We start from the raw sequence: 14,537 nt of genomic DNA on the forward strand, positions 1-14,537 counted from the left end.
GGTTCCGAACAGCGTGACGACTCATACAAAAATTTTAGAGGTTTAATACAAAAAGTGTGACAAACGGGGGAGGGGGGGGTTGAAAATCGCCGATTTTTGCGTGACGTACTTTATGGATCTTCCCCAAGAGGCTCAAAAGGCTTGGAAGCCTCTTTTTAAAAGGCTCGGAAGAGGTTTAAAAGCCTCATTTCAGAAGGTTCGGAAGCCTCCTTTCAAGACGCTCGAAAGCCTCCTTTCAAGACGCTCGAAAGCCTCCTTTCATGAGACTCGGCAGCCTTCGTTCAAGAGGCTCAGAAACCTCTTTTCAAGAGGCTTAAAAGCCTCATTCTAGAAGGTTCGGAAGTCTCCTTTCAAGAGGCTCGCAATCCTTCTTTTAAGAGGCTCGAAAGCCTTCTTCCAACAGGCTTGGCAGCCTCCTTTCAAAAGGCTCAGAAGCGTCCTTGAAAAATGCTTAAAAGCCTCCTTCTATGAGGCTCGGAAACCTCTTTTCAAAAGGAACGAAAGCATCCCTTCAAGAACCACATAAGCCTATGTGCAGGGAAGTCTATTTTCAGGAGATCGGAAGCCTCCTTTTAAAAGACTCGAAAGCTTCCAAAAGTCCTGAAAATATGTATAATATAAACCTTATTTGAATTGGATAGCTTCACGGAACAGCGGAAATTTTTAGACAGCTTTTTGAAATGCCATATATCCTGTTAGTTTTCAAATCCATTTTTTAAACTTATGTTTATTTCCATTTACTGCGAAAAAAAATGAGCTGTACCCCAATGAATGTAAAAGCTCGAAAGGGTACCTCTCAAGAAAAAGGTTGAAAACCGCTGGTCTATAAGGTTTTGAGTTGAAGAGCTAAAATGATAGGAGGTTAGTTTTTGTGAGATAGTAGAAGATATTCAGGACCTGCATGACTGTAATCACAAACAATTTGTAGACCATATAGAACAAGAATGAAGATAAAAAAGAAGATACAGTTATAAGGAAGAAAAAACAGAAATAAAAAGAATCAACACATAAAAACAATGCGGAGAAGATGAAATTAAAATTATGATATTATTGATGAAATAATAATTTAAAAAACGATATAGTGAACTTTTCCTTACTCGATGTTCTGTAACTCGATGTTTTCTCTTACTCGATGAAATTCAAAGTCCCTTGAATCTACCATACTGCGTCCCTTCGTAGGTCGAAACCTCCCTTACTCGATATTCTCTAAGGCTGTGAACCATTCCACCGATTCGTTTAACTTTTAGTTAAAATTTGACAGTTGGTTATTTTCCCATCGTGGTTAAAATTTTACCCCGAAGCGGACCCATTTGAGTTTTGACAGATTGATAGTTATTTGGAACAAAATGAATTTGGCACCAATTTTCTCGCGAACAAAGTTTAACTATCGAACTGTCAAATCTAACCATGCTCCGGGGCAGGGTTATTTTTAACCACAGAAAAATAACCATCGAACTGTCAAATTTTAACTAAAAGTTAAACGAATCGCTGGAATGGTTCACAGCCTAAGTCGAAGTAATCTACTAATGCATTTTCACTTCGCTAACTCGATGTCGTGAGAAACAGTTCACATGCACGATATGCAAGGTATTGGGACATTTGGCCGAATGCCGTTTGACCGAACGCCATTTGCCGACAGGATTATTTGGCGGAATGCTGATTGGTCGAATAATTCAAGACAAAATTTTCAAAACGACTTATCTGCTTTTGTAAACAAAGATTCAAACGCCGATTTGACGAATCTGATAGCTCTCCCACGCAAACCAACACCATCAATAGGTAGATGAAGGATTCCACTACCTGTTGATGGTGTTGGTTTGCGTGGGAGAGCTATCAGATTCGTCGAATCGTCGTTTGAATCTTTGTTTGCAAAAGCAGATAAGTCGTTTTGAAAATTTTGTCTTGAATTGAAATAACATAGATTACGAGAAGTGAGTAGTAAGGAGAGGAAAGTGGGAAGTGCGAAGCTGGAAGTGAGAAATAAAAAGTGAGATGTGAAAAGTGATGAGTAAGAAGTAAAAAATGAGAAGTAAGAAGTTAGAAGTGAGAAGTGAAAAGTCAAAAGTATTAGTGAGGTACATTCCACTATGCAGTGAGCAGCGAGAAGCTAGAAGTGAGAAGTGAGAAATGAATGGAGAGAAGAGAAAATTGAAAAAAGATAACTGAAAATTGAGAAAAGAAACTGAAAAATTAAAAGTGAGCAGTGAAAAGTTAAAAGCGAGATCTGTTAAATTAAAAATTGGGATATTAATCCTTATGCCTTCCAATTTCTTCTTTCTTTACTTTTTCTCTTTTTCTTCCTTCTAATTTCTTCCTTCTCCCTATTCCTCCACCCTTTCCCTTATTTTAATGTGTCCAGCAAGCGTCCTGCAAAACACGGGACGCCTCACGAAATTTACACGAAAATTATGGCCAGTGCTATCGGCAGGTGCCTTGCTACAATAGATGGTAGTATCATCATCATCACCACAAAAAAAAAAATTAAAAATATATGAATTAAATATAACCATATGAAATGATTTAACTTTGGAAAATTAAGTTGAAAATTGCAGCGTCTGGTCACATGACCTTATTTGTTCTTCTTCTTCTTTCCTCTGGTTTCTACTTTTTTTCAGCTTCTTCCTTCTTTCTTCTTTATACTATCTTTCTAATTCATTTTTCCTTTTTCGTTCTTCCTTCTTCCTAGTTCCTTCTTCTTTCTTCCGAATTCTCCCTTCTATCTTCTTACCACTTTCGTTGTTCTTCTTCATTCTATCTTCTCTATCTCTTCTCTATCTTATATCACACGACCCACTTCTCACTTCTTCGCTTCTCAACTATCATCTCTTACTGCTCACCTTTTACATCTGCTTTTTTCACTACTCACTTCCTACTTCTCAATTAGCATTTACCGTATCTCCCTTTCTCACCACTTATCATTTCTCATTTCTTACTACCCACTACTCACTTGCGACTTGTTACTGAACACATCTCACCACTCAGAACTCACTTCCATTTTCAGTACTCATTCCTTAATAATCTGTATTCACTTCGAACATCTCATTTCTTACTTTTCAGGTTTCACTTCGAACATCTAACTTCTCACATCACTTAGTAAGGAAACAGTTTTAATTGTTCGGCCAAATGACCTTTTCGGCCAAATGGCATTCGGTCAGATGACCCTAAATTATTTTTCCATATGCTATAGAAAGTGATAGATATTTTGGAATAAAACAAATGTGTTCCGTATCTCGATACCTCCCTAACTCGATGATCCCTTCTAGTTTAAGAGAGAGTTCACTGTAATTTAGGAAAAAATGATAGAAGAAGAAGAGAAATAAGGATGATATTAGAAGAGATGAACGTTTATAAAAATAGTAGTGATAGTGTCATAACAAATAAAAGTGAAATGAATTGCAAAGTTTGGAGAAGAAAATAGAGAAAAATGGAGCAAGAAAGAATTCTGAAGTTAGAAAAAATATACCAAGATAAAATAGTAAAATAAAGAAATCGATTCATTTCTAAAAATTCAAATGAGTCAAAATAGAAAATGAATAACTAATGAGAAATATATAGAGGGAAAAATCATTCGCTTAAAATACCATTACTGTCATTTGGCATTTGACCAAATGGATTCTTTACTGTCGTTGGACGGCCAAATGGCATTCGGTAAAAAGGCCATACTCCCTTGCTGTTACACAGCTTCTGATATTGATACAATGTGTATCTAATCGGAACAGCACGGAACAAACGAGAAAATAAATCTTATTATTGCTCTTTTGCAGTGGTATTAACTGGTTCAAACTGCTCCGAAAGGTGCAAACACCTTTATTTTTTATACATCTGTGCAAAACGAATTGCTGCACATAATTTACGCGATTCCAATTGCAAGGTCTGAAATCGATTACAGCGTAGTTTACTTGCTTACCCCGTACCCAATATACCACTAGTCAGATTTTCGATCTCCGTCGAACCAATCACCGAACAATAGTTCCAATTATAGTCCGCCTCGGACTTACGTTAGGTTTTCCCCCAAAACTAGTTCAACTTGGGTCTAGCGTTGGCATCATCCACAGCGGGCAAATTCAACAGCACTACTAGAAAAACCAAAAGCTTATCATTCAGCACCATTATTGTCGTCGAGGGAAAAGGGCAGAGAGTGTACGATAAGAAAAACCACTTGAAACTGGATTTTCCAAAGCAAAGAGTTTGTACGATTATTCAGGAAAGATATCGACTCCAGCTTTAGATGGAAATAATTGAAATTAGGGTTCACCAGGGTGCATCTACCAACATAAAATTTGTCTCCTACTTTCAGAAAAAAATTTAAATAGATTAGTTCTGGAATTTGGAATTTTTGTTTCAATAAAACACACACATGTAATGCACATCATGTAATGTTGCATCAACTTGAAATTAAACGATTAAACAAATTGAGGTGACACGTTTTTAAGAAGTTTCGACAATGATTAAGTGCGCCCAAGTGCACGAGGGAAAGTAAAATCGATAAGCAAACAAAACTCCAATACTACACTGTGCTCACAATGCTGCTACGCAGCGCAGTTTGCGATGTGATCTGATTCACCCTCTGTACGAATACCAAAATATACGATCAAATGTATGCATTTGAAGGCGAGCGCGGGATATCTTTCTCCTCGGACCGAGAGTATGGTTGTGTGTTGTGTTGACCATAACGGCAAGCACGTGTTTGTGCTAGGCAACGCCAACTTCGACCCGAGGTGAAATGATAAACAATCTGAGAAGAAAACGGACTAAAATTACTACGGTTCAAACATTTTCGAAACCTTTTCGACACGATACGACACGACATCTAAATTTGCAGCAAAAAAACAGTAATCTTTATGAAATTAGTCCTCGGATAGGGCGCTTGCTGATGGGCTGTCCATGAGCTATCCTTTTATTTGGCATGGAAACACTTTAAGCATGAAAAAGTTTTTCAATATCTTTCACGATTAATTGGAATTCTTGAATACGTGCTGTTTAAAAAACTAAAATTATACATGTATGCAAGTAGCAATCTCTGACATTGTTAAAGTCTTAAACATTTGGCATTTCATGTATCAAGAGAGTTTGAATAATCATCATACATCATGTTTCAGAGATCAGTTACTACAGTAGTCGCCCTAATTTTTTTCTATCTAAACCTAAATTCGTTAACAAACGTTGTGATGAACTTATAATAAACATAGAAAATCATATAAATTAGGTTAAAAAAGTCAGCAAACGTCTAACAATATCATGAGCACTCGTTTATTTTGTGATGCAAATAAGCAAAGCCTCAATCAAGTCAAACCCATATTAAATTATTTCCCAACACTCGGGAAACCCCTTTAACTTGTGTACACACATTGGAATTCCACTACGTTCGTGTTCCGCTTGCCGTTGTTGCCGCGCCTTTCTCCGCCGTCGAAGCTCTCACGTCGTCAAAGACGATACGACCCGCAAAACGTCATACTGTCTACCCGCGTGGTCTTGCTGGTGCTCGTCGTCGTCGTCAGTACGCTAGGATTTCTTACCCACTCAACAGCCCGCGTCGCAATCGGAGTATCAGCAGGACTTGTGCTGTCGCAGGATCGATCAGCTAGTCGCCCAAGCATCAAACGTCTAATAGTGCTCTCTTCTGGATGACCCGGGGTGATCGTCCAAGAATGGCAATGCTAGCGTCGTGTCTAAAGGTGGTAAGTTTGATTTGTTTGGCGCCGAGTTGCGATGTTTGCTCTGAAGCAAACAAAGCAACGAAACGAAGCCATCGTTCAATCCGTGGGGCTCGTAAAAACTAACCGACGACACCGCACCATTCTTCATGGAACAGATTTCCTTATAAGTTCTGTCAGCAGCAACATACCTACATATCTTCATACTGTTGCACAAAACCAGAAAAGGCAACTTTGTTGTTAATGCTTGTATTTTTTTTTTATTTGCAGAACATCGATGCCGATAGAACTGCCACCGACTACCTGGTCGAACAAGGAGCGCCCAACAACAAGTCGTTGCTTAGCTTTTTTGCAATCGTAAGTACATGTTAATGTGTATCATATTTAATTCATTCGCTGGCTATAAATGTGTACATTGCGATATAGGGGAAAACGTAGAATTGTTTTTTTTTTTTGTTATTGTAGGCATTACCCTGTTCTGCATGCATATATTTTGATTAGAATATATTCATATGATAAGTAAAGTTATAATTGGACGGTTTCTTGTCAGATTGCAGCCATCAGATAAAACTCGAATAGGCTATACCTACCTAGTGAAAAAAATTTGCAATGATTTGTAAAAAATGCTTTACTACAGAGACAAGGAAATAACTGATTTTTGAGACACCATAAATGGGCACAGGACAGAAATATAAAATGAACAACTAGATCCTAAAACCGGTGATCATCTGTCAGTTTCATGTACTTTCCTCAACTCAGAATTAATACATTCTTATGAAATGATATCCATAATCACTGGCGTAGCCAGGAGGGGGTGGGGTTTGGGATGAACATTTCTCCAGTGTTTTGTTTAGTGGAATGCTGTTATCTGATTATAAGCCGAGTTAGTGCTGTTCTTAATTATAACAATTTGTTGAGTTTCCCTGATTCCTTGCAAAACATTTCGAGAATGGACGGTTTTTCAAGTAAATAATTCAATTTGTATTAAAATAAGAAAAATCTTTTATTCTTCAAAATGATATATGAAAATTCTATAGCATTCTAATAAAACAGCGATGATCTTGCCACTATATCCAAAAACTAATTAATTAGTCTTTGATGAAAATAAAAAACAAACTCGAGTCGATTTGTCGAGTTGAAAATGAAGTAGTCGTTAGATTATAATGGAGGCAGAAAACCGTTTACATAAGTACACGCAAGAAAATTGACTCCTTAAATGTATGTGAAATGACCCATACTTTGCTAAATTTCCCATTCTCATCAATTTCATTTGATTCTAATGATAACCATTCTTGCGACACATAGCTTGTATTTGACCAAGGCTTGAATTAAATGACTTATCGAATGTCCTCCTAGCTTTCACCGGCCAACAGATATGCTCATCAAGTTCATGACGTGTTTAATAAAAAATGGCACCCGTGGAAAATTTGTGAAGTCATTGCGTTCGTGCTCGTGGTTTCATTTTCAGTTTTAGCTTCGAATTACTTGAGTTGGTGAGTATTTTTTATTATAAAATCATAAAACTTACAATATAATAATAAAATATATCAACTTATAGGTGCTGCGTTCGAAGACGCCACTAGCTGATGGAGGAAAATCCCGAGTCAGATCCATCGTCCGAATCCCATGCTCTAGCGAAAACCAATTAGAAAAACATATTATATCGATTGCTGGATCCGGTGCACTACATGGTCGGGGTTCAGCCAAACCACAACAAGCGGCTTTTTCTGACTTTGTCCACAAGAAGAAAACAGGAAGTATTTTATGTCAATTCATGTGTACATTTGTTGTACAATTAGGGCGCAGAACGATGTCCGATGCGATTTGTGATTAATTGAATCTGTTCGAAAAAAGCTTTGGCAAAAGAATTGAAATTTTGCATTGGCGCTTGGTGTGATTTGGCAGAACCCCGACCACATATGTATTTCAGATCCCACCGGCAAATGCCGTAGTACGGAAAATTCACGACTCTCAGGTCACGACAGCGTATCAGACAACTTCTATCGACGGCGAGATCGAGATTATGAAGCTTTCTCTCGCACTCAACATCAAAAGCGGTGTAACTTCTAAATGAGAACAGCTCACAGCTTCCAATGTTGAGTTTTTGGCCGAAATGGGAGAAAATCCAGCGCCGCTAGTCAAACTTTTCGAAATCAAATAGAAGTTACAAATATCTTGTGATAGAAGAATAAAATATGCATTTGTATCAATTACTTTAAATGATTTTCATTTATTCTTAAAATAGAAATATACAAAAAAGAAAATATACAAAAAATATAATAAAAAGCAGTATTTCAAACCATTTGCAGCATGAATGTATTTCATTAATAAAGACTATAAAAAGTATGTGCCAATTTTATGGATCCCATATTATGCTAATATGAATTAAATAGAACTGAACATTGGAGAAAATCCATGAGCTTTACACATACTTTTTATTGGGCAAACCCCATTGCAAAAATCCATGTGGGTCGGCACATGAATCTGATGGGCTTTTTTGCTTGAGTGTAGTGATCCGTTTTATAGTCTGGAGAAGTGTAGCCTACGCTCATTACACTCCAAAAATATTGACAATTTTTTTAGATCCAATCGATTCTGAAATTGGTGGGACAAATTGACGCTAGTTTGATATTTTCTTTAACAAATGCGTAGAACGGCAGTAAATCGATTGGAACAACTGTGTCTGAGCTTTAAATATTCGCGAAAATTATATGGCTACTGCTTCTGTGTCATACGCAGGAGGTCGTGGGTTTAATCCCAGGCATATTCCATTTTTCTATGGTCTGTCATACAACTTTCAATTTAAATAAACATTTCAATTCAGTCAATATGTTTATATTTTACATATATTTAAGAAAGTCAGTTTCCAAACAAAAGGTCAAGAACTGTACTTCAAACAATATTTGGCTTTAATTGAATTAAAACGTATATCAGGAGAGTGACCCTAAACTTATGACCGGTTCACCATATAGTGGGTGAACCCAAACTTTTGGCCGATGCACTTGAGTAAACATTTTAATTTAAAAAAAATAAAACAATTTTTTTTCGCAGAAATTTCTTTAATGTCTCTCAAAGATGATTAAAATTGGGTTCCATTCCACTTTTCTAGCAGTAACTGCTAGAATTGTGAATGAACGAAAAAAAGCTCGTTTGAAGATGGATGCTAGTCCCAAGCAAACATCTGTTGGTTTTCTGTGCAATAACAGCTGACGTTGTCATAATGGAGTAGCAGCTACGGATCAAGCTCAAGCACAAGAAGCTGAGAAAACTTAAATATTCTGGATGATAGTCCGTGATTACCAAAATCGATTTTTCTCGAGTTCTTGGTTCTGATCACCTGTCTTGCTGAAGATTTCCGAAATCCTTAGCTACGAAAACTATTGATTGCAAGTTCTGGAAGCACTCTAAGAGGTTTTCATCAGAACGGAAATGTCAAGATGGACGATGAAGCTAAGAAATAGCTTTTCAATGGAAGCAACATTGACAGTTTTGGGGTGAAGATTTTGCTAGAAGAGCGGAAGTTGATAGACTTGTAGAACGATCAATTGCAAGAACTTTGGCGTCTTATAAAGAGTTAGTTCATAGAGGGAAGGTCACTAAACGTGAAAAATGGCTCCAAAAAGATCGAAAGTGCAAGTCAGGTATCATGCACCGATTTTCTTAGAGTCATTGGGAATACGTGAAGGATAAAGAGCCCCGCACATAGGCTAGGTTTGCGTTGCGTTTGACACATTTATCATGGGAAAACTGACAAACGCAACGCAAACGTATCCTATGTGCGGGGCTCTCAAGGCTACCGCTGCCTGAGGACACGTGAAATGCGTTGAGTATGGTGTTTCAACAGAAATGCTTCGGCCGTCAGATTTTCTTGCGTTGAAGATGGATGAAGGCGGTGGATTAAAAAATCATTTCTTGGATTTTGACGAGTACGTAATCAGAAGGCAGAGCAAAAATAGATTGATAAGATGTGATTTGATCTCCCTTGTTTACGTTACCTTTATCGCCGTACGTGCTTGTTTACAGCATCGTTTGAAGTTGATGAATTTGTATGAACGCGTTTGCTGGATGAGTAAACGATATGAGAGAACAAGCATGTAGGTGAATAAGCATCCGGATGCATAGAATCGGCCTTCAAGAGCAAGAAGTAGAACCTCAAGTGCTAGACGTGAAGAATCACAATCAAGTGAGTAAATCAAATCAAACAAAGTGATTGTAAAAGGAAGGCCAAGTCAGCATATTATTATACGATTCTATCAATTGTGGAAGATTTTGTTTTGAAAAATTTATTGGAGGGTAACCACTTTCCTTTGATGGGACTCGAACCCAAATCCAAGTCGGGTGGTTCAGTAGCCGCTAAGTTGCGAAGGCCAATGGAGGTCCTTCGTAGCTTAGTTGGTGTTGGTTAAAAGCACCAGTTTAGCGTACTGAGGGTCGTGGGTTCGAGTCCCATCGAAGGAAAGTTCTCAGAACATTGTTGTTTTATTATCTTTCATTTTTTTTCGCCACTTTCATCAAAAGGAGCGAAATTCATTCAAGTTTTAGTTTGAGGATTGTCCATTTTGTTTCGGAGTTATTCCGGATTTAAAATGGGTGTTAGCTTTTGGCCATTTCTCAGAACGCATACTTCGGAAATGATTATTTTAGATATTTTGATTGGAAACGACGCATAAGCTATACAACATTTAATCAGGAATTTGTTTGTTCCATAATATGGTCTGTATTCCGGATTCCGGACGTTCCGCCGGAACCTGTTGCGGGGTCACTTTACGGAAATAGGCGAATACTACAATGACAAAAATCCAATTATATTCATTATGCGTGGCACACATAAATTTTGACTATAGCATTTCCCACATAACGGCTATGTGAATTCGCATAGCATATATGCGGAACACACATAACCCTTATTAACTAATAACCTTTGTATGGATTATCCTATAGCGGGTGGATATTAACGCAAACATAAAATTTATTTGAAAATTTCTTCAGATTTTTGCCAATGAAAATATATGGAATTTTATTAGAATTATTATTATATCATGTGATATATCAAACTTCATGATTTCATAAGTTAAAGCAATTTATGGTAGTTTTGTACATCATGGACCTTATTTGAACTGATTGAAATTGATCGCTGTGTTTTGTAAGTCGATATTAAAGAATGGTGTCTTCCTCAGGAGGTAATTATTTGTATCGTTTGACGTCTGACGACACATTCCTGAGCATTCCCTGTGTCGAAGCGTTGGACAACGAACAAACACGTTTCCATCAATAAATATTGCGTAACCGTAAAGTTAAAGTGAAAGCTTTTGATTACAGTACTCAAATTAATTCACGTCCTTTTGAAAGGTTAAGCGAGAATTAATTATCCACACGGTAGAAAACTATACACGTCCATGCGAACTATTCTGCATTTGAATATGCACTACTTTAGAATCAAATCAATATCAATAGTTAAGCTCGTCGCATTCAATGACCACCACATCCATTTGACGTGCACAATATTTTCATTTGAATCCAGTTTTCCGCGAGCGATAACACAGGGGAACAAAATTTAACTTTTTGCGGGTCCTCAGAACCAATTGATGTGTCTTCAGTAGATTTTGGCTCGCTGAATCCGAATCTGTCCTCAGATATGCTCTAACACGTCCAAATTTTGAGATATAGCTAAATTAATACCGCTAATTTGAGGAAATTGGCATTTTTCGAAGGACTTTCATGAAGTATATTAACATAATTTTAGGTCAATCAATACCCGAAACGGTAAAAGCACATCTGATCTAATGAATTTCCATCAGATTTGCACGTTTCAATTGTTTTCTATTCAATTTTACTTGAATTTAAGTTCAGTGAATTTAATTTAAAAATATTCCATGCAAGTTTGTTTCAAAAACTTGCATGCAAACGCCATCACCACCAGTTCGAAGCCACCAAAAATTACACAACATGAGGCCAGAGGAACTGGGATAAGAAAATGTTAAATGAAGTATAGAGATACTAGTCAGTTTGTAAATATATGTTTCATTGGACTTTTAATAAAATATCCACGTTTTTTTCATTTTATGTTCAACATTTCTCCTCCTCCTAAAATGTTATTCTGCTCGATTTCTGGTTGTTTTTTTTTTCGATCGATCAACTTCCAATGACCACACGTTAACATGTTGCAATTGTGTTGTGCTAGAATATAGTGAGAACATGATGATCCATAAAGTTCCTTTCTTTTAATCAACAAGGAAAAGATCGGAGTGCAATTTGAACGTATTCAAATCCTCTACTAGATCCCCTACCAGAGCATTCAAGCCACATTGACTAATAAAATGCATTTCAGCACTCGGAAAATAAGTTGAAACTTAACCATTTTGTAACTTCATCGTAAATTTTCTCATTCATGCCGTTGTTTTGTTAAATTAGAGAAATATCAGAGTGCAGAATTGGCGGATCATCCAACCATATGCTCGGGTAACTGTAACATGTTGAACAGCACACGAGTGGAGCGGAGCCCAATTTTTTTTTTCCTGACGCATAACTTTGCATCTTAGCACATAACAAAGCTTGATAAAACTAGTGAACTTTTTCCTTTTTCAATGTTATAAGCTGATCATAGTTTAAAGAAATTACATTGGGATTATTGCAACATCCACGCAGCATTTTCAACGCGAATAAAATAAAAAGTCCCCCACGCACGAGTAGGTTGTTGACGTTTTCCGGTTTCTGTTGCGTAGCCGTCAACATCGCTTCAGCTTGGATGCAATAATACACAAGAACGATCGAGAACCAACTTATCGATTCGTTGATTGATTTTGCTAATTGATAGTTTTCCGCCCAAATTTCTATCATAGGAATATTGGAATGATCATAAATAGCAGGAATAATCAAAATATATAGAACTGCGTACAGTTCTCGTACTTGCTTTATTCGAATGAACATAATAAAAGAGCATAAATTGACATAAATTGAATAATTAAATACACCATATCACTTGTGCAATAATTGAAAATTTATCGCGCCAGAGGAAATACAATATCATATTTATATTCAATAGAAGTTACTTCAATGAAAACATATTATTTTTTTGCTTGGACAAACTATTATATTGAATTCTTGTTACTTTCCTCTCAAAACCGTTCACAGAAAATAACCAGGCTTGTATACAAGGTGGCTTGCATGAAACATATTTTTAAATAACTTTCACTAACTAAAATTGCAGATAAATCACACTTATTATGTTTAACTTGTTCAAAATGCACCACATTTCGAAAGATTAGATGTTTGTGATCCATTTTGGACCTTGATTGACTCGTAATTCTTTCTATAGGGTTAACGATGGCTGTTCCAAAATGCCTAAAATCATTGTTTTTACGACATTTGTTGAGGTATATATCAAAATCTCGACGTGTTAGAGCAAATCTGAAGTCAGATTCGGATTCAGCGAGCAAAAATCTACTAGGGACACATTATTTGGTGTTAGGGACAAAATCTTGTCGAGCTGTGTAATGGCCGCCAGCTTACCTGCGGGTTAGTCTATGATTTGACGTTTGTGGAGGTCAACTGCACCCACCGTTCCGAGCATTCTGACCAATGTGACATATAAGAAGGTGCTGATGAAGTGAATTCAAGCCTTCTTATATACCACATTGATCTGAATGCTCGGAACGGTGGGTGCAGTTGACCTCCACAAACGTAAAATCAGAGACTAACCCGCATGCAAGCTGGCGGCCATTACCGCTCGCGAAAAACTGGATATAAAACAACAAATTAAAAAAATAGAATTACCTCATCTCAGAATTGAATAACATGTCTTTGCTTGAAAGTCCTTCGTCTTACCATGATTCCATCTCACACTTCGAAATGTCTCTTGAATTAAACAGAACAGATGAAAGAACTGTCATCTATTTTTAGAGCTACACCAATATCGCTCTACTCTTGAATCAATCCAGTTTTCCGCGAGCGGTAATGGCCGCCAGTTTGCATGCGGGTTAGTCTCTGATTTGACGTTTGTGGAGGTTAACTGCACCCACCGTTCCGAGCACCCACCGCAAGGAAACATTATTCGAATTGATTCGTTCAACGATACATCTCAGCTGATGATGGGACCAAACGCAGAAAGAGTTCCTATTAGTCCCTGAACGTTTTGGATGTTCTTTTCGAGAGTGGCAAAACACGTTTCCGGTGATAAGTACTATCCGACAAATGGTATCTAATGCGTAGCAACTCCTCAAATTGTTAGACTATTGCGAGAAGATTGAAAAATTCGAACAGGGGTCCGACGGTCGACTGTCGGAAAGCTGTTCCGCAAACGTCAAATCACTTGTTGCACAGTAAAAATTTTTGGTTTATTTTTTCGGTGTGAATGTTGATTATTAAATTCAACGGGAATATGTAACTTTAAACGAGTGTTACATGCCGCTATGTTTTTTAAACAAGTTTAATGATACTTTGAAGGCATTTTGTCATATATTTATGTGATTCTGAATCATTTTAGATTTCTTGAATATTCTTGATATCAAGAAATGTCAACACTTTTCGTACAGTGCATGCCATTTTGAAGTTTCCGACACTCAGTCTGCTTCTTCTTCTTTGCTCCGCAAAATTAGAATTTTTCTCTTTTCTCGCAATAGTACCGCAATGGATTAACAATTAAAATCTACGATACACCTCCTATAGGAACAGAATTGCATCGTTTTTTTAATATTATTTGTATGTAAATTCGTAATGTTTGTGTATAATTTCTAATTGGTTTTATCTTGAACATTTGTGAAATATATTGTGTATATGGTTCTTATAATAGCATAAGTTGAACATCATAAGGGCCAAATTGAGCCTATTGATAGTAAATAAATAAATGCAAATATGAATCCGTTTGAATAACTTTCAGACTGAATA

General features: G+C 37.0%; 1 protein-coding gene across 2 annotated transcripts in view; it reads left to right on the forward strand.

Moving 5' to 3' along the window:
* LOC134212502 (inositol-trisphosphate 3-kinase homolog) overlaps window positions 1-14,537 on the forward strand; it is an 85,903-nt gene that overhangs the window by 30,646 nt on the left and 40,720 nt on the right. The window contains exons 1-2 of one of the 2 annotated variants that reach the window (XM_062690440.1): window positions 5,383-5,678; window positions 5,925-6,011. In XM_062690440.1, coding sequence (XP_062546424.1) covers window positions 5,625-5,678; window positions 5,925-6,011 — 141 coding nt within the window. In that variant the 5' untranslated portion in view covers window positions 5,383-5,624. Of the gene's footprint in view, window positions 1-5,382; window positions 5,679-5,924; window positions 6,012-14,537 lie in introns of those variants that run through there. The other variant, XM_062690439.1, reaches the window with a different exon arrangement.

This window comes from Armigeres subalbatus, chromosome 2 (genome assembly GCF_024139115.2).
Source record: "Armigeres subalbatus isolate Guangzhou_Male chromosome 2, GZ_Asu_2, whole genome shotgun sequence".
NCBI lineage: Eukaryota > Metazoa > Arthropoda > Insecta > Diptera > Culicidae > Armigeres > Armigeres subalbatus.